This window comes from Sturnira hondurensis, unplaced genomic scaffold, assembly GCF_014824575.4.
Source record: "Sturnira hondurensis isolate 20B ecotype Veracruz unplaced genomic scaffold, ASM1482457v3 Scaffold0013190, whole genome shotgun sequence".
Classification (NCBI taxonomy): Eukaryota; Metazoa; Chordata; class Mammalia; order Chiroptera; family Phyllostomidae; genus Sturnira; species Sturnira hondurensis.
Window position 1 is genome coordinate 1910015 of NW_028085821.1, and position 27878 is coordinate 1937892.

The 27878-nt window shown below is 36.1% G+C and overlaps 1 protein-coding gene across 5 annotated transcripts in view; it reads right to left on the reverse strand.

Annotated features, from left to right (window-relative positions):
- SCAF11 (SR-related CTD associated factor 11) overlaps positions 1–27878 on the reverse strand; it is a 76443-nt gene that overhangs the window by 7771 nt on the left and 40794 nt on the right. For 4 of the 5 annotated variants that reach the window (XM_037061089.1, XM_037061087.1, XM_037061088.1 and 1 more), the window contains exons 5-11: positions 23307–23384; positions 17093–17193; positions 15059–15117; positions 3618–3673; positions 3337–3446; positions 2310–2411; positions 350–456 (exon numbers count right to left, since the gene is read on the reverse strand). In XM_037061089.1, coding sequence (XP_036916984.1) covers positions 350–456; positions 2310–2411; positions 3337–3446; positions 3618–3673; positions 15059–15117; positions 17093–17193; positions 23307–23384 — 613 coding nt within the window. Of the gene's footprint in view, positions 1–349; positions 457–2309; positions 2412–3336; positions 3447–3617; positions 3674–15058; positions 15118–17088; positions 17194–23306; positions 23385–27878 lie in introns of those variants that run through there. The other variant, XM_037061090.1, reaches the window with a different exon arrangement.

The following is a 27878-nucleotide window of genomic DNA, read 5'->3' on the forward strand; positions in this document are numbered from 1 at the left end:
TCCTAAGCAAAACACAAGAAATAACAGGTTGTCCATGTATAAAGACTCAAATTATTTGTCAATAATTAACAGGAAATAGGAGATGGTACTTCTACAGATCTATGGTTTGAATCCTGAAGCCTTAAACAGAAGAGAGACTTCTAATCAGTCATTGAAAACATTAACCTGTAATTTCTTAAGTAAGAGGGATTTTCTAGTTTGAACAAATTAAAAGTCAAGTCACTGTCCAAATCTTTAAGACTTACCATTTAAACCCTATTTAATAGCGTTTGTAAGCCATCAACACTCACTTTTAAGAGACTGAAAAGAAGCTCATTTTAAAAGTAGAAAAAAACTTCACAAACTTTACCAAAGTTCTCGAATGACATGGTACTTGTTGGAAAAATAGCTCTTGGCATCACAGAAGAGATGAGAGGAAGGACTTCCGTTTCAATGTTCCAGGGTATAAAACCAATTCTGAAAATTCAAAACAAAAAATAAAGACGTTCTTGTTCAAATGGTTTAAAAAATTAAATCATCAAATTTTCTAAATAGGGTTAGGGATCTTAAAATACATTGTGCCTAAATTATTTTGTGCCCAAATATGTAAAAGTAAATTCATTGTTCAAGGATGGCTACCAATCAGCTGCAAAGAAAAAAAACCTTTAAATGCATGGTTTTTTTTATTTTTAATTTTGTTATCTTTTAGAGGGGAGGGGAAGGGAAGGAGAGAGGGAGAGGAATATCAATGCATGGTTGCCTCTGGTGTGTCTCCTGCTGGGAACTGGCCTGCAACCCAGGCATATGCCCTGACTGGGAATCGAACTGCGATTGTCTGGTTCACAGGCCCACGCTCAATCCACTGAACTACACCAGCCAGGGCTAAATGCATGTTTTAGATAAAATAATGGAAAATGGAGACAAGGTTAATTTAAGTGCATTAATAGTTGTTTCTATTTAAAATAATTCAATATTTTGTCAAGACTTTTTAGCTGTTATTTTCTTTGCTATTCTAAAAAAGTCACATGAACAATAAAATGCACAGATTTTAAGTGTACAGTCTGATGACTTTCAACCATTATAAATACCTGCATAACCACTAACTCAATACAAAAATAGGTCATTTCCACAACTCCAGAAAGCACTGTCATGCTCCTTGCACCCTACTTATTTCCCAGGCAACCAAAGATTTCTGTCAAATTAATCAAATCAATGTTTCAAAGAAATTAGCAAGTTCAAAGGGAAATTTGTCCACAAATAAATAAAAACCTAAATAGTGGACCTAAAACTACATTACTTGAATTTTAAGCCATTTCATAGATGACATCACAGTTTTTGTCATGTCTTCATTTTATAGTGTGATCAAGGCCCCGAATATCAAAATATGTAAATTTTTAAAAACCTGATTTCTGTTGCTATACTACATTTTCAAATTCCTCCATGTAACAATCATGACTCTTCAAAGTTCCTTGTGTCCCTAAGGACCTGCTAAGACCCCAAAGCTTCTGCATTCAAACCTAATCCACTCTCAGCTTCTTTTCTGATTCACGTTTTGTTCATCAGTTCAAGTCTCCTAACAAGACTATCTTATCCAATACAAGGTGAGATTCCAGAGTAAAGGCAGAGAAGCTTGAAAAAAATGTGTAACATGTACATGCACACAAATACATAACTCCAACAAAAGGTTTCATATTATACATATCTGGACTTCCTAATTTTACTTCTGTTTGTTCCACAGTCATTCCAAGTGTGTAGGGCCCTATGCAGAACTACACTGTAGTGATATATAAAATAAAGTTACAAGTTATAGGCAACAACCTTGATCTTTATGTACAAGCTTGATTTAAGTACATGTCATGTAACTTAGCAAAGTGCTAGTAGACTCAGGACTTAAATTAAGAAAAAGGTACATCATATGAAGTCATAAATGCCAAGGCACAGTAGGGACTTGATCAAATAATTATTTAAAAGAACACTGTGGAAGGGAAATACCACAAGAAAAGCAGTGCTTCAGCTAACGGCACACAGGTAAGACTGGAATGGGGAAAAAGTGGAGAAAGGACAGATCTGAATACTATATTAACAATGAATCTTATTGTTTAGGTACTCTCCCTTTTAAACAAATCAAATATCTACATTTTGAACAAGTGAAAAAACCTTTAAGGGGCTCTTTAAATAGCAAGCTTTGTTACACATTTGAAACACCAAAGTATCATTTCCACAAAACTCTCTTAGCAACATAATTACTAAATAAGATACATTTGTACTTAAGTATTAATGATATGCTCATGTTAGCATTTGAACATTTCAGTAAACGATTTCTTTTTTACCTTCCAATTCCAGGTAATGTATCAGGAAACCATGACAATTCCAGTTCCTGTCTCTTCTGCCTAATTAATGCACTGATATCATTGGCTTCTATAAATTCTGTACTAAAAGATAAATGTTACACCTTCATCAGAATTCCAGAAATTTAAGTTTGGAGTAACAAATGGGTTCATGATATATGCAGTTATTCTCATACCTAGCATTATAAATCACATTTTAAAAACTTAGAACCCTTTTCTATTGAAACACTTTAAAAATGAACTCATTCCTACAGGTAGTCAAATAATGCTTGAATTTCTATTTAAATGATAGCATTTTTTAAAAACCAGACTAATATCATTACTGAGAGAAAAACAACCAACACTGGTTCTAGCCCATGAACCAAAGCTACAGCAAGCCATTTCAGCAGAAACTGTAGGTGCAATAGTTCCCATCTGAAACTTAAGTAAAGAACAAAAGAAAATCAAAGAAGGTATGGTTCCTGTAACAAAAAAAATGAGTGCAGTTCAGGTTTTCAAAGGCCATTCAGATGTAATTGCTTTCTTTGGTGCCTTGCTAAACTCATAAATTAAATCATAATCTGTCTTGTTAGTTCAACCAACTCTGTGATTTTAAAACTCCAATGGAGTTCTCAAAGTCCACATATATCTACTTAGTACCGACTTCCAGTCACTATGGATTGCAGATGACCGACTCTACTTTGAAGGGCTCTGTGTTTTAGGTACTGCTGCCCAAGGTAACGAGTAGCCTACAGTTCTACCACCACATGAAAAGCCTCAGTAGAGCAACTTCATTCCTTATTAATGGAAACAAAGCCCCACCAGCAGAGGCAGTCACTGCATGATAGAGAACACCACAAAATGATAGGTTTTTTCTTTGCTAAAACTAGTTTATTTTTCAAAAGAAATAAAAACAGAAACAAGGTGGGCTTTCAAGTTTGTTTAGCCTGAATTTCAATTTCTACCAAAGTTAATTATAACTAAAGCATCAAGTATAAAAAGCACACATTAATAGTAGAAGATAACTAACCAGTAAGCTCTACAGGTAAAAGAAGACTCTCCAGTGGGGCTGCTGGAAGGAAACGCACTGGGGAGAAAGTTTCTGAAGTGCTCACTCGTACACTGATTTGACCTTCGAGGCTAGAAAAGCAGAAAGAGGTTACTGAAACATCAAACAAAAAACCTCCGTAATAATAGTACGTAGTAGCTGTTCTTAAATATCAGGTAGCATACGTATTTATACCTGATGCATTCATGTTCTGTACTAAACAACCAGTAAGTATTAGCTAAGAAAAAGATTTTTCAACAAACCTTTATCTTTATTGTTGCATTTTTCTCTCCTCCCATTTCACTGCATTTAGTTTTTCCTGTACAAAAACACAAAAAGACTTGGTTATCTTGTCCTAATTTTTATTTTAAAAGGTTGTAAAACCAGTACTGATACCTTCATATTGACAAAATAAACTTAAAACATGTAGAAAAATTGTATTTAAAATAACACTACTTATATTTACATAATTTTTCCAAATGCTAATTTTATATTATCTTATTAAGCCACAGATATAAAAATATACGAGGCCACAACAGATAAGACTGGGAAAGCATATAATACTGCTATGCTTAGAGCATGAGTATTAAAATTCTAGTCAACATTTTCTGGTACCCTATGCAAATTTAAACCATCTTGTAACAAAAAAAGTATATGTAAGAAGTCAAATTACTTCATATCAATAGTGCATTTCTTATGTCCTTTTCCAGCTATGACCTAAGAAACAGGTCCTGTTAACTCATCTCAAGCAAGAGCTGACCGGGGAACTGGGGCCGTTTAACCACTGGCACCATCTTCTAGTAAGGGCCCTCTTTCCTCCTCACACTTTATATAATTACAATTAGGAAAAGCAGAAGTGTTGATTTAAAAAGCTTTCTGTTACAGAAATGATTCTGGCTGCACTGCTCATGACTTATTTTTTAGCATTATCTGTCCCGTCTGGGAATTTATTTCTATGAATACATACTTTCAGGTGAAGGAGTATGAAGAATAGTTTCTGCTAACCACAAAAACGGTGTTAGCATCTTTGCAGTTTTGCTGCCCTTGGTTTTTTAGACGCCAGTCCACACACTTGCCGTCTGCAATGAGTTGAACTGGTACTGTTGTCGCTCTCTCCTCAGAACTCTGGACAAAGTCTACAATGTAAATGACAACTGGCCTTTCACTCTTTGTCCTGGCTTGCCATGGGAGCTTACTGACTGTTCAAAAGAGATCGCCCTAATTAGGAGGCCTGTTTCATGCTATTAGATGACCATGTGTATCTGGGGTTTCTTCTGTCAGTCCAGTGGGTTATAGCCTATTTTTTACTTAATAGCATACTAATTTCCTTTTAAGTCACTATGCACAGCTGTTTGCTTCCATGCTATTTATCCATCCTTCACACATGTCCCACCCAGAACTGCTGGAGCAAATACAATTTCAACACTGGGGAGTGGAGTGCTGGCTGAGTCCCAGGACCTTATCTTCCTACTCTTTGGTGTGTATTTAAAAGATTTTTAAAATTGCTTAAAGCAGACAGAAATAAAAATGTGTGATAGGTACCCTGCATACTTTCCTATAATTAACTATTTCCTTAGCTAGACAGAGAATTGCTGTATTGCAGCCACACAGTGTATCTTATTCCCTAAAGGTCCTGAACTGTTTTCATTCAGGTTTCCTTCGCTCAAGACTTAATGAGTGTATACTGTTGACACAGCATTTCTTCACCTGAGAGCTTACCTTGGGAAGCCAGCACTAGACCAAATGCTCTCTATGGGAAGAACTGTCAGTTCTCTGACCAACACTAAGAGTGAATATCTAGTCTAAAAGCTGTTTCACAAGTTTCTGTGTGATTCTGAGGTAATAATTGAGCAACTCCAGTAACAATCTCGTAAGTGTTCAGTACTGGTTGATTTGTCTGAATTGTGGTTTCCTGGAGACCATCTCGCAAATCTACCCTACTAATCTATCTGCCTTTGGACAGCAGTGATATATATTTTCATTTAATATTTATTAAATAATGCATGCGCATACTTTAAGAAGTCAAACAGTGCTGAGCTTATAACGAAAAACTATAGAAATCCCACTCTTGATTTTGTTCCCGAAGCACTCATCACATCCTTTAGCTGTTTCTTCTATTATTTGCTCTTTATTTCTAAATAATATGCTTATACTATTTTACCGTGATTTTTTTTCAAGTTCAGATATATTCCGTTTTTTTTGTTTGTTTGTTTACTATAGAACAGATTTTCAATCCTTTTCATTTCGTGGCACACATAAACAACTAAAATTTTGTGGCACACCAAAAAATACATTTTTTGCCAGTCTTACAAAAAGTAGGTATAATTTTGATTCACCAGACTACTGTGCTCACCACTGTCATTTTTTCTATTTGACAATCGAAGGGAAAAAGGTCAGTTCCCTGACTAAATAGGCAGGTATTGCATGTCTTAAAAATTCTTGCGGCAAAACGGTTGAAAATCACTGCTGTAGAAAATAAAGACTTTCCTCTTATACCTATCTCCCTTTCTGCCTCCTTCCTAATGTTCTTTCTGACATACCAACACTTGATATAAACAATATTACATTATAACTAACTACACTCAAACACATAAACCCACCCAGCAGGTTTGTTCCTCACTCTTAGAAATACTCTCCCAGTTTCTTGTTCTAATCTGAACTGGTAACTCTCTAAAAGCTGCTGTTCAATTGTCATTCTGGGACTCCTGTCACTATCTTGATAATCCCCATTATCTTCTTCCTGGGTAGGAACTCATTTCCCAAATCTCACACTGTTCCTTCATTACTTTCTCACTTAGTGAAGCATACACAACTTTTGGTACAACTCTGAGAAAAGTGTTGTGGGAGTGAATCTTCACATTCAGGTGTTTGGGAATGTCTTTAGTCTGCCCTAACACTTGATTGATAGTTTGGCAGGGTATAGAATTATCTAGTTTAGTAACTATTTTCCCCAGAATTTTCAAGGCATTACTCCACTGCTTCATCTGTTGTTGATAACATTCTCTTACATGTGGTCTGTTTTCTCTCTCTGGAAGTCCTTAGGATATTACTATGATCTGCAGAGTTCTAGAATTTTAAGAAGCACTTAGTGTAGTTCTTTCCTCAGGTACTAGGTGTTGGGTTATTTCTTTATCTGAATATACACACCCTACTATTCTGAGAAATTTTCCTTTGTAGTACTTTTCTTGATAACTTTCTGCCTTTTATTTTTCCTTACTAAGATTGTATCATTCAGCACTGAATTTCACGAACAAACCCTACCATCTCTTTGACTTTTCATCCTACTGAATTTTTAAAATTTCTGCTACAATATTTTTAATTTCCTAAAGTTGTTTTTAGTCTTTTGTTGTTTCATTGATGACATACTCTTTCTCTTCTTTCGGATGGTGTTAATCTTTAACTCCTTTTCTGTTTCTCAGCACTGGGTTGTTCCATCAGGTTCCTTTTGTTTCTCTTGTGATGTCTGTTATACTGACCAAAGATTTCCCTCAAGTATTTGGTGATCCTTGACTCTTTACAGGAAACTACAATACTCATTGACAACAGCATGGATGGGTGGTCACAACGTCCCAACTAATGCGTTTCACAGCAGAGATCTGGCTATTTCATTCAGGGGCTCTGCACTGTCACTTCCCCCCAGTCTTTTCTCTTCAGCAACCCAATATTCCAGAAGAGGCCCTCTATCTCCCACACTAGAAACAAACAAGACGCCAGTGCTCTGAAAAATCACCAAAGGCAGAGAATCAGAGGCTTCAACATTTAAGTTCCCTCTCTTTATTCTGTTGTTTCCTCTATTCTCATTTGTGCCAGAGTTTAATCTGATCCAACCACTCCCTCTAGAGAGTAAACCTCCAGCCTCTGCCTGGGTAGTGTCCATCCACTGCTCTGTCTGGCCAGGAATCTGCAGAATAAACTGCTTTAAAAATGTGAAATAGCCCTGGCTGGTGTAGGTCAGTAGATTGAGCACCAGTATACTTCTGGGAACCAGAGTATTGTGGTTCGATTCCCAGTCAGGGCACATGCCTGGGATGCAGGCCGGTTCCCTGCAGGCCAGTTCCCAGCAGGGGATTTCCCTCCCTCTCTCCTTCCCTTCCTCTCTAAAAATAAATAAATAAAATCTTTAAAAAAAGTTAAATAAATTATATTTTTGACACCACCCCAAATCCTTGCCTTCAGAGATAATGGAAGCCTCTAGACCCAAGACAGTCTGAGGTTCTATTGTATGTGAAATGATTTAATTCTTAATTCCATTCTTCCCACGAAAGGTTTAGGTTTCAGCTTTCTTCTAAGAGAGTTTACCGTTCACCTGGTACAGTCACTTGCAAGCTTCTATATTGAGGATTCTCTTACCCGGTGTCTCTTCTCTCTAGTTCTCTTAAGATTTTTATTTTCATTTCTTTGTTATTTTAGTGGGGTTCTGGGAGAGATCAGAGAACTAAACAGGTGCTCAATCTGCTATGCCTAACTTAAAACCTGTCTTATTGTTTCAATTCATCGTATCTCAATTATGTTTTGTGAACCACTAATCCCAAAAGATGTTTCATGAAAACACCTTTTTCTATAACATAACACCATAGAGTAAAGGCTCTGAGCTTAGAACCCAGTACCTGGCAGGCACCCAATTAAAGTTTGATCAATTTATTTCAAAATTAATAAGGCTATAGTTAAATTGATATGGCATATATTTAAAGAAGCACTCTGTTAAGAAATTCGTGAAAAGGAGACACTTTCACGTAAAACACCATCATAAACTCTCAGCCCACAGAGCACACAAGGGAGGTTAATGTTTTAAAACACAGCATGATAACTCAGTCACCTAGTTTAACCGAAGAATGAAAGTGATATTTCCTTAACAAACTTTCCAAAAGGTATGCTAACCTTTTACAATACTACTAGTAAGGCAACACTATCTTCATGAAATGAAAAAATTAGGTTCAATAGTTTAAATAGTTTTCTTAGAGTCACAGATGATTTAGTGGAAAAACCAGTATAAACTTAAAGGGCCAACTTCCAATAAGATTGTCTGGTAGGCCTAAGTATTAACTAATGTTCTACTAATAATTTCTAATCCAGATAAAAGAAGTCCAGAATGTCACATGCTCTATTCATTAGTTTGTGTATAACAAATAATTTCGGGTAGAAAGTTACACACAAATGTTCAACGAACAGCCCCTTCCTACTTCAAAACACTTGAAGAAATTAAAGTTGTTAAAACTTAGTTCTTCTAAAAATCTAGCCAAGCAAGCCTAAATAAAGAGAGACATTCTCTCAAGATGTTCTTTCAAGAAGCAACCATACATTGATGTTTCTCTTCCTCCTTTCCTTTCCCTCTAAAGATAAATAAATTTTAAAAAAATGTTCTTTCACAAAAAGAAATTTAAATTATCCTTAGGACACCAGGATTCTTGTTCCGTGTAACCGAGTAAACAGAGATGGGCTCCATCTGCACCACGTCCCAGTAACTCCAGCTTCACCTGAACCTTGTCTGTGAGGCCCTGCTCAGTCATGACCATTTCGTTACTTGCCCCTGAATTCTTAGACATTTACAGGTTCTGAGTCTTCTAGTAGAGCCAGCTGTTAATATCTAAGAAATCTCATAAGAAATGAGAAAATTAAAGGTTACAATTCTTAAAGATTCTATGGTTTATGAACTTTATGAATTTCAGCCTTAAAAAAAGAGAGACTGATGATATCTATCACATTTCTGAAAGGTAAGACAACATAATCAAGGTTAGCTGGTCTATTAAGTAGGGTGCAGACACTATACTGTCAAAATGATAATCGATTTTTATATTATGAACTTTTTGCATCTCAAAAGTGCACCCACATAAAGCCACCAGAATAAGGCAATAATCTGAGCCATACCGGCTGCAGACAACCATAAAGTGAGGGGTTTGAAGGTGGAGTGCAACATGCAACCCATCACGCCGTAGTGTTATTCTGCAGTGAGAAGAGCCACTGCATGTGTCAGTGTGTGATGCTGGCCAAGATATGTAGCCTTTTAAAACTGTTTAAAGTTTATACTTATGAACTATTTTAAACATTCCATAAAGTACTCAAAATGACACCCACAGAGTAGGTGTAATTAATGTTAATATTTAGCCATTTTTACTTACAGAGATCTATTTGTCTCCCTCCTCTCACTAGAGGAAGCTCCTTTCCTGAAATGAGTATTATCATTCTCACAGGTTTTTATTACTTAAGCTTTCCAAGTTTCAGTTACCTGTTTGTTACACCCATTGACCAGTTACCTTTCATGATCAGAGTTGTAGCCAAGAACAATCAAATAAGCACTTAATAACATTATCACTGGTAAATGCTACAAAGAAAATACAATTACTACCCACAAGAAACTTAAAACCCAAGAAAAAAACACAAAACAAGACAACACACTGTCACTGAAGTTAACTCTAAAACCTTGAATTACGTTATGTGCTACTATGAAGGGAAAATGGTCAATCAAATTCTTAATAGTACATCTTTTTAAATTACAGAAAATTTCAAATATAAAAGGAAAACAACCTAAAACCAATATCCCAACCTCTATAAAGATTTTTTATTTTTTTATTTCAACCTCCATAATTATTAATTCATGTCTAATGTTAATTTATCTATTACCTGCTCAAGATCATTTTGAAGCAAATTTTTGACATCAATTGTATTATTGTATTTATACATTGTACAACAGTAAATACAATTATTGTATTTATACAACTGTATCAAGTGTATTTATACATTGCATAAATATTTCAGTATATAACTAAGTCTAAAAGATAAATGCTCTTTGGGGGGAAATATCCATAACACCATTATCACAATTTAAAAAAAACTTTAAAAACCCCATCGAGCCCTGACTGGGTGGCTCAGGTGACGGGAGTGTCATCCCTGCACATCAGAAGTTTGCAGGTTGGAGCCTCACCCCTCCTTGTGGAGCGTGCAGGGGGCACCAGATCCATGTGTCTTTCTAGAGTCTCTCTTTCTCTCTCACTTCCTCTCTCTAAAAATCAATAAATATATCCACAAGTGAAGATAAATAAAAATACCAATAATTCCTTAATATCAAATACCTAATGTTAGATTCTCCCCAACTGTCCATAAAGTTATATTTTTTAATATATATATTTTATTGATTATACCATTACAGTTGTTCTATTTCCCCCCTTCATTCCCCTCCACCTGCACACTCCCTCCCCCACCATTCCCCCCTTTAGTTTATGACCACGTGTCTCAAGTGCTTTAGATTCTATATTTCCCCTACTGTTCTTGCCCTCCCCCCTATTTTCTACCTACTGTCTATGCTATTTTCTGTACCTTCTCCCCCCTTCTCCTCCTCCCACTCCCCTGTTGCTAACCCTCCATGTGTTCTTCATTTCTATGGTTCCACTCCTGATCTAGCTGTCTTCTTGGTTTGCTTTTGTTTTAGGTGTGGTTGTTAATAACTGTGTGTTTGCTGTCCTTTCACTGTTCATATTTTTCATCTTCTTTTTCTTATATAAGTCCCTTTAGCATTTCATATAATAAGGGCTTGGTGATGATGAACTCCTTGAACTTGACCTTATCTGAGAAGCACTTTATCTGTCCTTCCATTCTAAATGAAAGTTTTGCTGGATAAAGCAATCTTGGCTGTAGGTCTTTGGATTTCATGACTTGGAATACTTCTTTCCAGCCCCTTCTTGCCTGTAAGGTCTCTTTTGAGAAATCCGCTGACAGTCTGATGGGTACTCCTTTGTAGGTGACTGTCCCCTTATCCCTTGCTGCTTCTAGGATTCTCTCCTTCATTTTGGTCTTGGCTAATGTAATTATGATGTGCCTTGGTGTGTTCCTTCTTGGGTCCAACTTCTTTGGCACTCTCTGAGCTTCCTGGACTTCCTGGAAGTCTATTTCCTTTGCCAGACTGGGGAAGTTCTCCTTTATTATTTGTTCAAATATGTTTTCCACTCGTGGCTGTTTCTTTCCCCCTTCTGGTACCCCTATAATCCGGATGTTGGAACGTTTAAAGATGTCCTGGAGGTTCCTAAGCCTCTCCTCATTTTTTTGAATTCTCATTTCTTCATTCTTTTCTGGTTGGATGTTTTGTTCTTCCTTCTGGTCCATTCCATTGATTTGAGTCCCAGTTTCCTTTCCATCGCTATTGGTTTCCTGGACATCTCCCTTCATTTCAATTAGTTTAGCCTTCATATGTTCCTCCAATTTGTGACTGTACTCTACCAATTCTGTGAGCATCCTGATAAATAGTGTTTTAAATTGGGCTTCTGAGAGCCTGGCAATCTGTTGGTTGCTTAGAGTTATCGGCTCTGGGGCTTTGAGTTCTTCTTGAGCCATCTTTTGGACTGTTTGTACCTGTTACGTAGCAGGATCGGAGCCCTAGGTTTTCACCAGGGCGGGGCAACTGAGTCACTGGGTTGTGACGCTGTACGTGGGGGCGGGGTCAAAGAGGAGCAGGGTGGTCCCGTCTGCCGCCTCCCGCCGCCACCACTGTGGCCCGTGTGTTTCGTCCTACTGCACTCGAATGTGCCACCGAGGTCAGCCCTCCACCACTGGGTTCACCTGCTGGGGCCTGTGTGGTCCATCTCACTGTGCGCGAATGTGCGACCTCGGTCAGTCTGCCCTGCACCCTGACTGGGTCTGCGCTGCCTGAATGCCTGGTCAGGGGGATCTTTCCTGCCCGACCCTGCTCTGCTGCTGGCTCCACCCCTCTTACCGGTTCCGGTTAAAGGGTTCGTTGTTGTCAGACTTCCGTATAGTTCAATTTTCTGTTCTTTGGCTGTGTCTTTATTTACTAAACCTTTGTTGTATTCAAACTTGGTTGTGGGAGTAGGCACACTGTTTCCACCTCTGCCTCCATCTTGGCGGAAGTCCCATAAAGTTATATTTTTTAAAACATATTGCAATATGGATCCAAATAAGATCTATACATTGTGACTGTTTGAATGTCTCTCTTTTTAAATCCTCATCTAAGGACATGTTATTTTTTATATTGATTTTAAAGAGAAAGAAAGGATGGGAGACAAACATCGATATGAGAGAGAAACATTGTTCAGCTGCCTCCCATACATGTGCCTCCACCCAGGATCCAACCCACAACCTAGGCATGTGCCCTGACTGGGAATTGAACCCGAGACCTTCTAGTGTACAGGATGATGCCCCAAACAACTAAGCCGCACGGCCAGGACTCTCTGTCTCTTAATCTACAGGTTATCCTCCATCCCTATTAAACAACTGGGCATTATCTGAAGAATCCGGGCCATTTGTCTAAATTTAGCTTATTGCATCCTCTTGTTACTTAACATGAGTCTCTCCCTCTGTACATCTTATAATTAGTAGTTAGACCTAATGAAATGCAGGTATGTTTTTAGCTTTTTTGGTCACACTATTGTGTATTTATTGTTATATCCTTCCATTAGAATGTATTTAATGTATGGTTGTCTCTCCTTTTGTGATGCTAACAACCACTGCTGATCACTTCCTAGAACCATTAATTCCATTAGTGTACCAAAATGCTAATACTTAAGTTCTATATTTTTATCTTCGGCAAATTAAATTATTTGCCAAAATACTTCTAAAAATATTTAACTTTCCTTTGCCACCTGGTTCAATTATCTTGATACACAGTTTACTTAGGGAAGCAAGACAGATGCTTGGATCTTTTCTTTTTACACATGGACCAGTTTTCACAATGACTTAACTTTTTAGCATCCTCCAAAATTGACCAATTAGTTAAAAAAAACTTTTTTTAATCTTCACCCCAGGATATGTTTATTGATTTGAGAAAGAGAGAGGAAGGGACAGACAGGGAAAGAAAAACATCAGATTACTTCCCTGCCACTTCCCTGAACATGCAACCTTTTGGTGTAGAGAACGAAGCTCCTACCAACTGAGCCACTCAGCAAGGGCTGACCAATTAGTTTTATGTTTATTTGAGCCTGAGTATTTTCATTAAACATAATACCTAAATATAAGCTAACAATTTTACCAGGTATATAATGTATTCCAAAACAGAAAAGAAAAAATACTGGCCATGTTAGAGGTATTTAACTTACCAAGTAAAAAGCAACATTATAGAAAAACTAAATAGACAATTAGTAAGTACCTAGCACCCCCAAAATGAATCTAAACGCATTCAGTTAAGACATTTCCACATAATTACCTTGATCACCCACTTATAAAAGTAAAATGAGTATTTGACAAATGACTTCAGATATCCAGACATCTTCACTTAAGTAGAGATGACATTAGGTTATAGGCCTTGGACAATGTTAACCTTCCAGCATGAATAAATTTCTTTAAGAACTATAAAATTAGCCACTAAATGTTAAATTAGCTTAGGCTATCCACTAAAAACTTTAGTATTTCAATTCTGAATTGTAAAAAAATCTCAAATGCAAATGAATCATGGGTTCTTGTGGTTACTACAGTGAAGCACTTTAGATAAGATTTGCCTAGGTTTCTCTCTCTCAAAAAAAGTCCAGGCAACAGATATATACATAAAGAGAAAATTTTATTAGTCTTAAAACTAAGATCAACATAGTGAGAGCAGGCCAAATTATCTATAAAAAATGTATAACATCATTTAATCTTGAGAAAGATTAAATTTAATATCAGATCAAGTAAATTTTATATCAAATCCTACAGTTACCAAGCAAAGTCTATCCATTAAGAAAGGATTCTAATCTACAGTAACTCCAAAGAAAAACAAAGAAATTTGATATCTAAGATTTTTAACAAAAGAAAAATGCTCATCTAATCATTAAGTCCTTTTAATGCAATTTCACTTTAGCAGTAAATTATCAAAGGCACTTATTAATGTGTAAACCTGGAATCTATAAACCCCTGAGATTATGTTAATTAAATTCAGAAATCATAATAACATCATCAAACCTGGTATGTTCATAATGTAAAAAAATAAGTTGATTATCATCTACTTTTAAAAACAATGAATTCATTAATTCTTTATATCTATAAATAAATTCATTGTAACCTAACCTGTATATTAAATGCTCACCTCCTTGCTAACAAACAGTTCATAGTAAGTTGTTCTTTCAAACAGAACAAACAGGCTGAGCTCCAAGGAGGAGTCCCAAGATATTATTGTGCCATTTTTCTCAGGATCTGCCCCAAATGATTCCTGTATTGAAGAACTAACTATGTATTAGACAAGAACAAAAGTCAGTATACTGAATATTTAGCTGCTTTATAGATAGATATGTAAATAGTGCTTTATTCCAAAACAAACTTTCAAATTAGAAGTATGGCTACAGGCCAAACCATCACTTCCTCTGGCAATGTGAATTAACTTCTCACTGTCACAAACTTCCCTTGCTACTGCAGTTACTGGTCCACTAGGTTAGTTTATCCCCTCTCCCCTAAGTTCTTCTGCACTAATAAGTGAAGTAAGACCATAATGTATGTAGGTTGCTAGGCACCAAGTAGTTAAAAAAATATCCTTTTCTTTGCCTTTCTTTCTCTCATTCATGCACTCTCCCCTTCCCTTTCTCCAAGCTTAGCATAAAATCAAAATGGGCAGGGAAAAGCATGATTCCATGAAAGCAGTTTGCATAGGATTTAACAGAATGTACAGAGCTCAACAGAGTTCTGTGCATGACTGTTTTCCAAACCAAAATGTTACTACTAGTAAGAACTCTTACAAAAGCACTAAAGTGAGAAACCAAAAAAAGGTAGAAAGCAAAAGTAAAAAGCCACTTACTGTGCATCTTCAAGTCATAAAACTTTGCACTTAATAGATCTTCTCCTATGATTTTTTTTCTGTAAACATCAAAAAAGAGGTGAAATAATTAAGAGGAAACTGCCATTTTGCTCATTTATTATCAATTCCCTGCCTACCAAAATGAAATTTATTAAGCCCTGAGTTTTAAATTCTAGCAAAGAAAGAACAGCTAGTTGCCATTCCCCATTGCAGTGACTGACAATGGAGGTTTCCTACCAAGAAACAAAATACCATTGCAATCCCTTTCTCTAGAACTGGCAGAAATTATCAGAAAGAAAGGGTGTCTGTCAGGGTTTTACTGCTTCAGAAGGGACAAACAATGCTGAATGGACACTGCTGAAGTGCTGAAGAGATTAGGCATAGACAGTAAAAGTAAGACTGAATGGGAGGAATGCTAAAAAATTTCCAAAACACTCTGAAAAGAATGTACTGTAAATACCCAATAACCGATTTTCCACCTTGGGAGAAATCATTTAAGGGTTGGGACCTGATGGGCAAAGCGAATTACCTATTTGTATGTTATTTCTGCAGAGCACCCCCTACCGTAAATCCCTGAGGAACAGCAGTTAAGCATGCAGACCACCTCAGCCACGTTACACGGACCCACTGTATGACCCTATTATAGGTCATAAAAAGGCAGAAAACAAAAGTAAACCGTATTATAGGTCATATAGTGATGAGTGCTGCACTCTCAGCAAGAGCCAAGAGAACTGGGGTAATTCTGAGAAAGCACAAAAATACATATCCATGACACTGTCACAACCAGCGTTAGGAGCTATATTAAGAATGAAGTTGGCAGATGTATTTCTTAATTATGCCTGGGAAAAATGTGCTACTACCTGCCACGTAAACATATGCATGAATCAAAACTGACTCAGATACAGTTAAAAGGAAATGTAAATAAAATCTGCTCTAATGCAGTTAACATGGGTTTATAGGTGGGCGGGCTCTTGTACTGGGTTTTTCATGAATCCCTTAAAATCATACACAAAGTTTTGTCTCTAACTGTTTTATAACATGATTTTCTGGAAGAAGGTGTCTACAGTTTTCTTCAGATTCTTAAAGAAGTCCATCACTTCCCCAAAATTAATATCTAGAAAGCTATAGTATTATAAATAGTGGCATGATTCAATAAATCTCAGAGACTACTGTCAACTATTTTGGTAACTAAATAAATTTATTCTCTTAAGAAATTAGTATTCTGATGCAATGAACTAATGAATTATAGATTTAATTATGAATGTGACAGTATACTGACTTAACCATACAACTTTTGAACAGCTCTAAATATATTTCAGATCAAAATGGACTTAAATTTTGTAAGTACCACAAGTTATTTTATGTCTTAATAATAAATTAATTTCCAGTACATTACTAACTTGACTTAGGTAAAAGATATGATAGATACCTATTAAACTCGAGTACTAAGCACTATATTTCTAGGCAATTATGCTTCAATAGAATTAAACAAACAAATCCAAACATGTTAAATCTTTTAAAAATGTAAACATTTGTTACAGTAGATAGCAAGTGCCTGCTACAAAGAAGCCAAATGAGAAAGACAGTAAGTACTTTAAATAACTGTCTCGTGAATAGTGAGTTACAACATTGGTTACTTGCTACTTTTTGTACATAAAGACTAAAGCAGTGCTACCCAAAAATATGGTCTGAGTACCACTGCTTATCCATTGTTGGTTGTGATATATACAAAAATGAGTAAGCATTCATAAAATTTAACAAAAAGTTCATACTGTTATAACATTTTATTTTATAAAAATAGCAATCTAAAAGCATTAGGATAAAAACTAAGAAAACCAATTTATCAAAGATAGAGCTCAAATTATATTCTCAGATTTCAGCTGGTCCTTCCTTCAATTATCAAGTATATGCTTTAAAAGAAGTAATTAAATACATTTAAACCACACATCGTTTTTTTGAGTACTCATTTTTTCTTTACTAGCTACTTTTCTGGTTCTATACATCTTGACTCCACTTCTTAAGTTTATTACTAACCTTGTACAGGTTTTAGAATTTTCATGACTGAAGAGCTGTTTCTTAAAAGAGTTTTCATTTATCTTGTCATTTGTTTCTCTGGACTGTCTCTGTACTTGAACCTATGAGAGAAGCAGAATCACCTATTTATCTATCAATTAGCGCCACAAATGATGACCTATCAATTTTCCCTAAAAGATAAAAAAATTAAAGAAACAAAATTGTCTGCATGAAACTCTAGCCCAAGTACATATGCTTCTTCATTCAAGCATGCTAAAACCATAAACTTAATACTTGTACTGAGCTCTGGGAAATCAAGAGTGGGAGATACGCACATAAACAGATTAAGGACTCATAGCAGAGATATAAGCACGGATCAGCACATGCACTGACTGAAAATTAACTCTAGAAAAGACTTTAATGAGTAAATGATTTATGAGTTGGTCTTAGAGAATGAATAAAATTTGTCTAAAAATTACTCTAAATTAAGAAAACACACAGAAGCCAGTGCAGATGGGAAGATAAGTAGGTTATGAAGTTGATGTAAAGTATTAGGACCAGATTATAAAGGGACATGAATAATGAAATAATTCTACAGGAATTAGAATAAGTGAGGCTTTTAAAGCAAGTGAGAGAGATGATCAAATTTGTTTTTTAGGATTAATTGCGGCAGTGATGTGAAGAACGAAGCAGTTAAGGAAAGACTATGAAAGCCAGGAAACTCAAAGAAAGCTCTTAGAATACATGGTCAAGATTTACACTGAGAAAATAGTAACTAGCCACAGGTTAGTTACTAACCTGAGCACTTGCAATGTGGCTAGTCTGAATTGAGATGTACTGTAAGTGAAAAATATACACAGGATTTCAAAGACTTAGAACAATAAAATGGAAAAATCTCTCAATAATAATTATTTTAAAATATTACATGTTGAAAATAATAGAGTAGGTATGTTGAATTAAATAAATTATATTACAAATTTTGTTTTTTACTCTTTTAATGTGGCTATTAAAAGTTTTTTTTTAAGATTTTACTTATTTATTTTTAGAGAGGGGGAAGAGAGGAAGAATGTGTAAGAAACTTCAATGTGAGAGAGAAACATCAATTGGTTGCTTCTCATATGCACCCTAACCAGGGACCGAACTTGCAAGCCAGGCACATGACCTGACCAGGAATCCAACTGGCGACCTTTCAGTTTGTGGCACAACACCCAACCAACTGAGCCACACCGGTCACAGCATGGCCATTAAAAGTTTTAAATTACACAGTGGCTTGTATGTGTCTATTGGCAGAACTGACCCAGATGGCAGCATGAGAGCCCACAGAGAGTTAGCAGCAGAGGCATGGAAAAGGAACGGATTTGAGACACTGAGCAGAAGGAACGGGTAAAGATGGGGTAGAGAGAAAAAAATGAGAAAATCCCTGATGATTTCTGGATTTGTTAGTCTTACATTCCTTTTGTATTATAGATGGAGATATCTAACAAGTGGTTGAAAATACAAGTCTAGTTCTAAGGAAGAAGATCTAGGCTAATGACAGAACTTTAAAGAAGACTTAGGGAAAAAGTATACCTAGAGAATTGAAAGAAGATCGTAAAAGGCAGGGGTCCCCCGTGTCTGGCCCGTGGACCAGTACTGGTCCAGGCCGTTAGGAACTCAGCCTCACAGCAGAAGACGATCTTGAATGTAACGCATCTGAATCATCCCTATACCATCCCCACCCCCACCCCCGGAAAAATTGTCTTGCATGAAACTGGTCCCTGATGCCAAAAAGGTTGGGGACTGCTGCAAGGAATCCCAATGATTTAAGAAGAGGCAAGGGGAGCCCCAACCAGATTGCTCACTGGTTAGAGTGTCCTCCCGAAATGCCAATGTTGGAACTTTGACTTCCAGTCAGGACACATACAAGAAGCAACCAATGAATGCATAAATAAGTGAAATAACAAGGGAACAACAAATTGATGTTTCTCTCTCTCTCAAATCAAAAATTTAAAAAAGGTAAGGAGGGCAGGAAGGTGGGAAAGAAGATTGTAAAGGTCTGATAAGTAAAACAAACACATATATAACACATACTTACATACATACCCATAAGAGAAGTATAACCTAGAAGCCAAAGGAAGTAAGAGCACTCAACAGCATTATACGCAGAAACAATGGGATTGGCCAGTCAGAAGATTACTCTGGCCCTGAGTGAGGACAGTTTTAGTAGGACAGAGGTCAATGTTGAATGAAACTGGGAATTGAGAAAATGAAGTAATAAGCAAGTGGAGATGCCTCATTCAAGTTCAGTTGTAAAAGGAAAAGGATAGTAAAGTGAAGAGTCAAAAGAAGCAAAGGTCAAAGGAAGGTACTGAGAGCACATACATTGATAACGTCATATATAAGAAATACCTTTCACATTTGACAAATTTAGATTAACAGTGCATCAAAATTTTAAGTACAGACACTATTAATAAAACATTTTTTTATTCCAAGCAACAGAACAAAATCTTACAGAAAAATATCTTTGGACACTAGCTCATGTTAATGAATCCTTAGCAACATAACATATAGTCTAGAAAAACAAAGAACATGTCTTTCAGAGAAGTCATGCTTTAATTTAGATTGTAATATAACACACTGATACCTTTTCTCCAAGATATACACTAATTTGTATAGATGTCCATACTTACACACAATTACAACAAACAAAAAAGTCATTTTTCATGTCTTTTCGAGTTGCAGTCTTATTTGTACATTGAGACTCATCTCCTAAAAACATACCAAAACCAGGTACAAATAACTAAAATGAGACCATCTAATTCTTTTTTTAAATATACTTTATTGATTATACCATTACAATTGTTCTATTCCCCCCCTTCATTCTCCTCCACCCGCACACTCCCTCCCCCACCTTTCTCCCCCCCGTAGTTTATAACCACGTGTCTCAAGTTCTTTAGGTTCTATATTTCACCCACTATTCTCACCCTCCCCCCTATCTATTTTCTACCTACCATCTATGCTATTTTCTGTGCCTTCTCCCCCCTTCTCCTCCTCCCACTCCCCTGTTGCTAACCCTCCATGTGTTCTTCATTTCTATGGTTCCACTCCTGATCTAGCTGTCCTCTTGGTTTGCTTTTGTTTTAGGTGTGGTTGTTAATAACTGTGTGTTTGCTGTCCTTTCACTGTTCATATTTTTCATCATCTCTTTCCTATAAAAGTCCCTTTAGCATTTCATATAATAAGGGCTTGGTGATGATGAACTCCTTGAACTTGACCTTATCTGAGAAGCACTTTATCTGTCCTTCCATTCTAAGTGAAAGTTTTGCTGGATAAAGCAATCTTGGCTGTAGGTCTTTGGATTTCATGACTTGGAATACTTCTTTCCAGCCCCTTCTTGCCTGTAAGGTCTCTTTTGAGAAATCCGCTGACAGTCTGATGGGTACTCCTTTGTAGGTGACTGTCCCCTTATCCCTTGCTGCTTCTAGGATTCTCTCCTTCATTTTAGTCTTGGCTAATGTAATTATGATGTGCCTTGGTGTGTTCCTTCTTGGGTCCAACTTCTTTGGGACTCTCTGAGCTTCCTGGATTTCCTGGAAGTCTATTTCCTTTGCCAGACTGGGGAAGTTCTCCTTTATTATTTGTTCAAATAAGTTTTCCACTCGTGGCTGTTTCTTTCCCCCTTCTGGTACCCCTATAATCCGGATGTTGGAACGTTTAAAGATGTCCTGGAGGTTCCTAAGCCTCTCCTCATTTTTTTGAATTCTCATTTCTTCATTCCTTTCTGGTGGGATGTTTTGTTCTTCCTTCTGGTCCATTCCATTGATTTGAGTCCCAGTTTCCTTTCCATCGCTATTGGTTTCCTGGACATCTCCCTTCATTTCAATTAGTTTAGCCTTCATATGTTCCTCCAATTTGTGACTGTACTCTACCAATTCTGTGAGCATCCTGATAAATAGTGTTTTAAATTGGGCTTCTGAGAGCCTGGCAATCTGTTGGTTGCTTAGAGTTATTGGCTCTGGGACTTTGAGTTCTTCTTGAGCCATCCTTTGGGCTGTTCGTGCCTGTTAAGTAGCAGGAACGGAGCCCTAGGTTTTCACCAGGGGGGGGCAACTGAGTCACTGGGTTGTGACGTTGTATGTGGGGGCGGGGTCAAAGAGGGACAATGGCTTCCCTCTGGCGCCTGCTGCTGGCGCGACCCCCACCAGCACCGCAGCCACCACCTTCACCAGGGCCACGCGCCCCGCTCCTCGGCACGCGGGTGTGCCACCGCCGTCAGCCCTCCACCACTGGGTTTGCCCCCTGGAGCCTGTGTGGTCCGTCTCACTGTGCGCGAATGTGCGACCTTGGTCAGTCTGTTCTGCACCCGACTAGTTCTGGGCTGCCTGCGCTCCTAGGTCTGTCGTGCCTGACCCAGCTCTGCTGCTGGCTCCACCTCTTACCGTCCACGTTGAACGGTTCGTAGCTGTCGGACTTCCGTATAATTCGGTTTTCTGGCCTCTGGGTGTGTGTTAGCTCTCCAAAACTTTTGTTGTATCTAAACTTGGTTGTGGGAGAAGGCACAGTGTTTCCACCTATGCCTCCATCTTGGCGGAAGTCCGAGACCATCTAATTCTTAAAGAGTTTTATTCCACATCCCTTCCTACTCACACAGACAGCAAACAAGTTTACAGTCGACTTGCAGTATTACTTGGGAACAGTTTGTTTTCCCCATCAATGGCATCATTTAGATATATATTTTTTGAGTATTCTCATTTTTTAGCTCTATATCATTTGTGACTTATTAGAGATACTGTAAGAAATCTCTTTCTTAAAGACAAATACCGTATGATTTCACTTATATGTGGAATCTAATGAATAAAATAAAATAGAAACAGACTCCCAGAGAACAGACTGACAGCTGTCTGAAAGGAGGGAGGCTGGGGGGCTGAGTGAAATAGGTGAAGGAATTAAGAAAAAAATCGTCCCACACAGAGGACAGTACGGTGATTACAAGAGAAAAATGGAGGCGGGGCAGGTAAGAAGAAGGTACAGGGGGATAAATGGTGATAAACAGAGACTTGGCTTTGGGTGGTCAACACAATGCAACAAACAGGTAATGTATTATAGAACTGTGCACTTGAAACCTATATAATTTTATTAACCATCACCCCAATAAAATTTTAATTATTAACTAATTAATTAACTTACTCTTAAAAACTATTAAGGTCACAGGGGGGGAAAAAAGCCTGAGAAAATGTTCCAGACTGAAAGAAATGACAAATGACTGCAATACAGGAGCAAAGACTTTCTTTTGTTATAAGGGACATTGTTGGAACAAATAACAGCATCTGGTTAAAAACTCTACAAATTATTTTTAAAAATCTCTTTTTTAGACAGCTTACTTAACCATTATTGTCCTCTTCTCTTTTAACCTTTTACTCATTAACCCAAGAATATGTTTCAATTTCTTTTTTCTTTTATTTGTAAGCCAAAAATGTGCAATTGATAAATCACATACAAATCATAATCATGGTTCCTAATAATTAACACCAATGAGGTGCGTAGAGTGCATGCATCTCACAGATGTGATTAGCATTAAGCATTACAATAAAATTACACTTAATAAAAGAATGAAGTCATCTGCCTATGCCAACCTTGAAACTCTGAGAAGTCCCTCTCAAGATTTCCACAGATCTCCTTACCTTCCTCTAATTAAACTCCTTTTCCTTCAAGGAAGCACCAGAATTTAAGAATAAAGACACCATTTTACATTTAATTTTACCAGCTCCATCTCCTCAACATTATGTTTTCTTTTATCTGAAAACATACCTTTCAGATATCTTGGATTTAAATTTTTTTATGGAGTTGGCCTTTGAATGTAATAGTCCATCTTGAATTTTTTTAATTAAAAAATGTATTCCAGGCACTACCCAATAATCAAAAGATATAGACATCCTCACACTAAAAATATTCTAAAAATTGAAATATTCTATAACTAAGACTTATTGTAAAACTGCTTTTAGGGATTTGATACATTTTGTAAAAAACACAGTATGACTACAATGAATATGTCCTCTTTAGAGGGCAAAGTAAAAAAAGAGTTGGAATTTCTGAATCCTTGTAGAAAAGTCTGAGTTTTTCATGCTGCAGAAGAATGATAATCACATATTGAACCTAAAGTTGAACAAGTCACGAATTTACTCAAACTGGAAATCTTTTAAAACAAACTGAATTAAGTTTACACTGTTCATGTTGCAAAATAAAATATGAGCCTTACCTTAACACAGCCTCCCAACGCGCTGACTTTAAACACTGCCTGGAAAGGTTTTCGGTCAATAGGGCATGAAGCCAGTGTCTGAAAATTGATTAACAAAATAAAACTTGAGAACCGTTTCCTTGGAATAAGTGAAAATTACTCTATAACAAACATTATTTATGATAAGCTTTCCACTGGGACAGGAAACAGAAAAATATTTTTTTCTTCTTTTAAGGGGTAAAAATGGAAAATCTATCCACCTGTATCCTGCCACAGAGTAATAAATATCTCAAATTTAATTCATTCAAATATTTACTGAGCATCTACTGCATTCTAGGCAAGTGGAATACAATGACGAAGAGAGACAAGATCTCTGTTACCAAAATAATACCTACTGAGACCTGCCCGTCCAGTTGAGAACTACCGGGATCATGAAAAGAGAGCCGGGCTGCAATCAGTAAGTGTGTGACCTAAAGCTTTTGGGCAACTTGCTATCAGCTGTAAAATGGCTTGTACAGGCCCCTTACCGATTTTAATATTCTATGACAATAATGTCTCCCAAAATTAATTATTTTAAATAGGCGGTTAAACCAGCAATAAAAATTTTTTAAAGATATGAAGAAAATGAAGAATTCCCCCCTCCCTCCCCCAGCCTCCTAGATGCCCTCTCCAGAAGCACCATATTCTGTGTATAATGCACACTTTTTGCCCACATTTTGAGAGAAAAATAAGGATGCACACTACACATGGGTAGTACTAGTTCCCTATCTATATGTTTTTAATTTTTTATTTATGCTTATGCATTAAAAGTATAGCCCTAGAAAGCAATAATGATATCTGAATGCAAAATAATACCCTAGAATATGACAATCAATTTTGGTTTTTAATATTAATTAATTAATTAAAATGCAATGTTTTTCCCCCTGAAACTTTAGGCCAAAAATGTGGGTGTGCATTATACATGAGATCTCACTATACATGGGAAAATATGGTAGTTCCTTATATATCCTTTCAGAGATAACCAGTGAGTATATATGTGTATGCATTTTTAATATAAAATAATTATCAATTCCTATGCTGAACTGAATTTTGTCTCTTAGCTATGTATCTTAGTTTATACCAGCACTGAGAGCTGCCTCATTCCTAATACTGTAGTATGCCATATTAGTTTTAATTTTACATTTCCTTCCTTGAGTTAGGTTGAACATATTTTCATATGTTTTATAAGCTTTCAAATTGCTTTAAAAAAACTGTCTATTCATGCCCTTTGCCTAGTTTTTTTTTTATTAGGTTGCTGGTCCTTTTCAAATGGAATTTGCAAGCATTCTTCACAGACTAAGAAAAATTGTCCCTTAATCATTCTGTGGATCTAACCCAACTTTATTTTCATCTAAACATATTTCCTATACCTTAAAAAGTGATGTGAATCAACTATAATTGAACAGTTTCTCTGAGTTCCGCCCAGGTAGTTCAGTTGGGTAGAGCATTATCCTGATACACCAAGATTGTGGGTTTGATCCTCCATCGGGGCACACACAAAACTCAACCCATGAATCCATAAATAAGGGGAACAACAACTTGATTAATGTTTCTGTTTCTCTCTCTAAAATCATTTTTTAAAAGAATTTCTCTGATAATACTATTAAACATTTGCACAAGAATGGGTTTGTATTATCTGAACAATTTAAGACGGAGCTGTCTACCAGAATAGAAGAATAGATCCTACAGCCTATGATGAGAATACTAAAAGGTGGTATTATTAATATCTATGGTTCAATATAATAACTCAAAAGTCAAACAGGATTGTTACAACTTAATAGTGTAATAGTCTGAAAGACCACAGAGAGTGATGGAATTTTGATAAAACCTTATACTCCCTAGTGAAAAACTATTGTGATTTTTACCATTCTGGACTTTGGTTCATATCGACATATGCTTGTACAAGTGCAGGTAGGTCAGACTATGTGAGGCCAGTGGTTATGTATTTTCACAAAGCTTGCAACTCACTTTGGAGCAGCCAAAATATAAACTGAGTTCTTTTTATTACTCTGTTAAAGTAAGTAAGCCTTGATAAAATGATTTATCACATCTGAATTAGGAAATATGACCTTACTACATATTAAATTCGTTCAGATGACAGAATCCAGCTCAGCTTACTTTTAAGTATTATGTATTTAAGGCGATGCTACTTTCCCCACAGAAAACTTGACTTTAAGCTTTACTACAAATAGTGACAAAGGCATCCACATCTTTTTAATAATGCATTGCCAAGAGCAATTCTAGTTCAAAGAACTCAACATCACGATTATGTGGTTGTGTTTATATCAGCATTTACTGTATGTAATTCTTAGTCTAGAGGTTATGTTAACACATTTATAATTCAAAAGAATAAGTACAAACTTTCAAGTACTCATTTTTATGAAGTTTCAAAATATATTTTAATTTCTATTAAAGGTAAATTTTATATACATTCCTAAAAAGATAAAATAATAAATGAAAATGTGTTTCCTTCAGTGCTTTTCTAAAAGCTATTAATATAATGTACAGAGGCTCTGGATTTACATTGTACTTTCATATCTTGTCCTTGGGTGTAACCCTGTGCAAGTCACATACCCCCCGTGTCTCAGTTACCTTACTAGTGAAAATGGGGTTAATAACAACTTATTTCTAAAGCATTTACGAGAAAAAAGGAATTGAAATTCTTAGAAGAGTGTGTGATATACACTAAGTATTGTATAAACTCCACCAACTAGGTTTACTGGACTAACAGTAAAAAAGCCTGGTCCATGAACAGAAAGATGGCCCTCACTGTGATGTACGAGTTACCTTCACATGTGAGAGACATGAGTTCTTCAAGACTTTTTGTTGGACTTGCATGACAAAGTTGGACTTGCATGTCAAACGTTCATGACACGTAAAAAGTAAAGTCTGTCATTTTATTATATCTATTCCAATATGTAATACTAAGATACCAAGATAGCCACTCTGTGTTCAAAAAATTTCTTCTTTATCAGATGCATTGAATCTTTCAAAAACTCTAAAATTACACAATCCCACTTTTTTCTTTATTAAATTTCCTCTGTTGACATCAGCTAAATGACACTTTTTTCTTTACAATGTTCAAACTGACAGCTTTAACCTGAGCTATTCCATTCTACCTGTTTTAAATAATGGGGTTTTGAGTAAGATTTTGTTTTTATTCTTTTTTACTTAAGCATAATTACCATGGATTTGTCTAAGGCTTCATCTGAAGGTTTCCACTGTTATTATAAAAACAAAAAGAAAAAAAAACAGTAGTTGGAAAATCACTGCTATCTATTATCACAATCTGCATGCATATACTTATATTTCCTAAAAATAATCTAGTTAACACTAGAAAATAAGTTAATAGATTTTCTTTGACTCAGTCTCAGCTATGAGAAAAATTTCTTAAAACCAAGTTATCCCCTCCAAGTTACCAAAAAGCATAGGTTGGAAAACAAGCTACCTCACATAAACAAAATTCCTTTGCTACTGGCTACTGAGAAATGATGATATCCACTTCTCATCACAGAACAGTTTATTTAGCAAAGTATTTCAAAGATGAAACAGAAAAGAAATTCAGTTATTCTAAATTAAGTCTTCATAGCATACTTCAATAAATTAAAAACATATTTTTAATAATTAAGTAGATTTTTAATTTTCTTTGTTAAATGTCTACTGTAAGGAAAGTATAGAACTACTTCAATACAAGTTCAAAGACACCATCAATAGATACAAAGGCATAAAATTATACAAAATGAGATGAAAAAGTTTTACAAATAGATCTCTTAAAAATTGTTCATATTGCCCTAATTCTAAGGCATTTCCAAAGGTACTACACCCTTAGATCCAGGAGATACCCATTTGAAAAATCCAGACATTTTAATCTTACTTTTCAGAGTTTTTGCTACTAAACTAATTTTGTTTTTGAGTTGTGTGGTTTTAAAAATTCACACTTAAAACTAATGTTGAAATTTTTTAACTAATATACATACCTATTCTACTAAACATAATTTTAGTTTTGGAGAAAATTATCCCAAATTTTCTGTTTTACTTATATCCAACAAAACAAATACCCCTTGATCATTTACCATTTGATTCCTTATATACAACAAAAACATCCTTAATTATTCACCTATTTAAATCAACATGGCTTTCATTTCAGTAATTTTTAAATTATCTAATTTACTTAGTGTCATAATGAACGTAGTCCAATATCACCATCCAACTTTGTGATACAGCTACAAAATATAATAGAATTTGATCACTGGTTTACAATGTAATGTGTATTTTAAAACAGAGCTTACATTTTACTATGAATGCTCTGTACTAAGATTATATCAGCTAAGGAGGCAATTTTGATAGAACAAAAATCTTCCTAATGATTTCAATGAAAACATACCCTAGTATTCTGAAGCGTTGTAAATTCCCAGCTCAGACAAACCCATATTTAAATGTAAGAAGAGGAAACCTTCCTTATTTGGAAATTCAGGATTCTTGATTTCTAATATTTCTTGCTTCCTGCTGCTGCTCTATCCTCAAGCACAAAGGCTGCCTACAGATAGCCCCTCC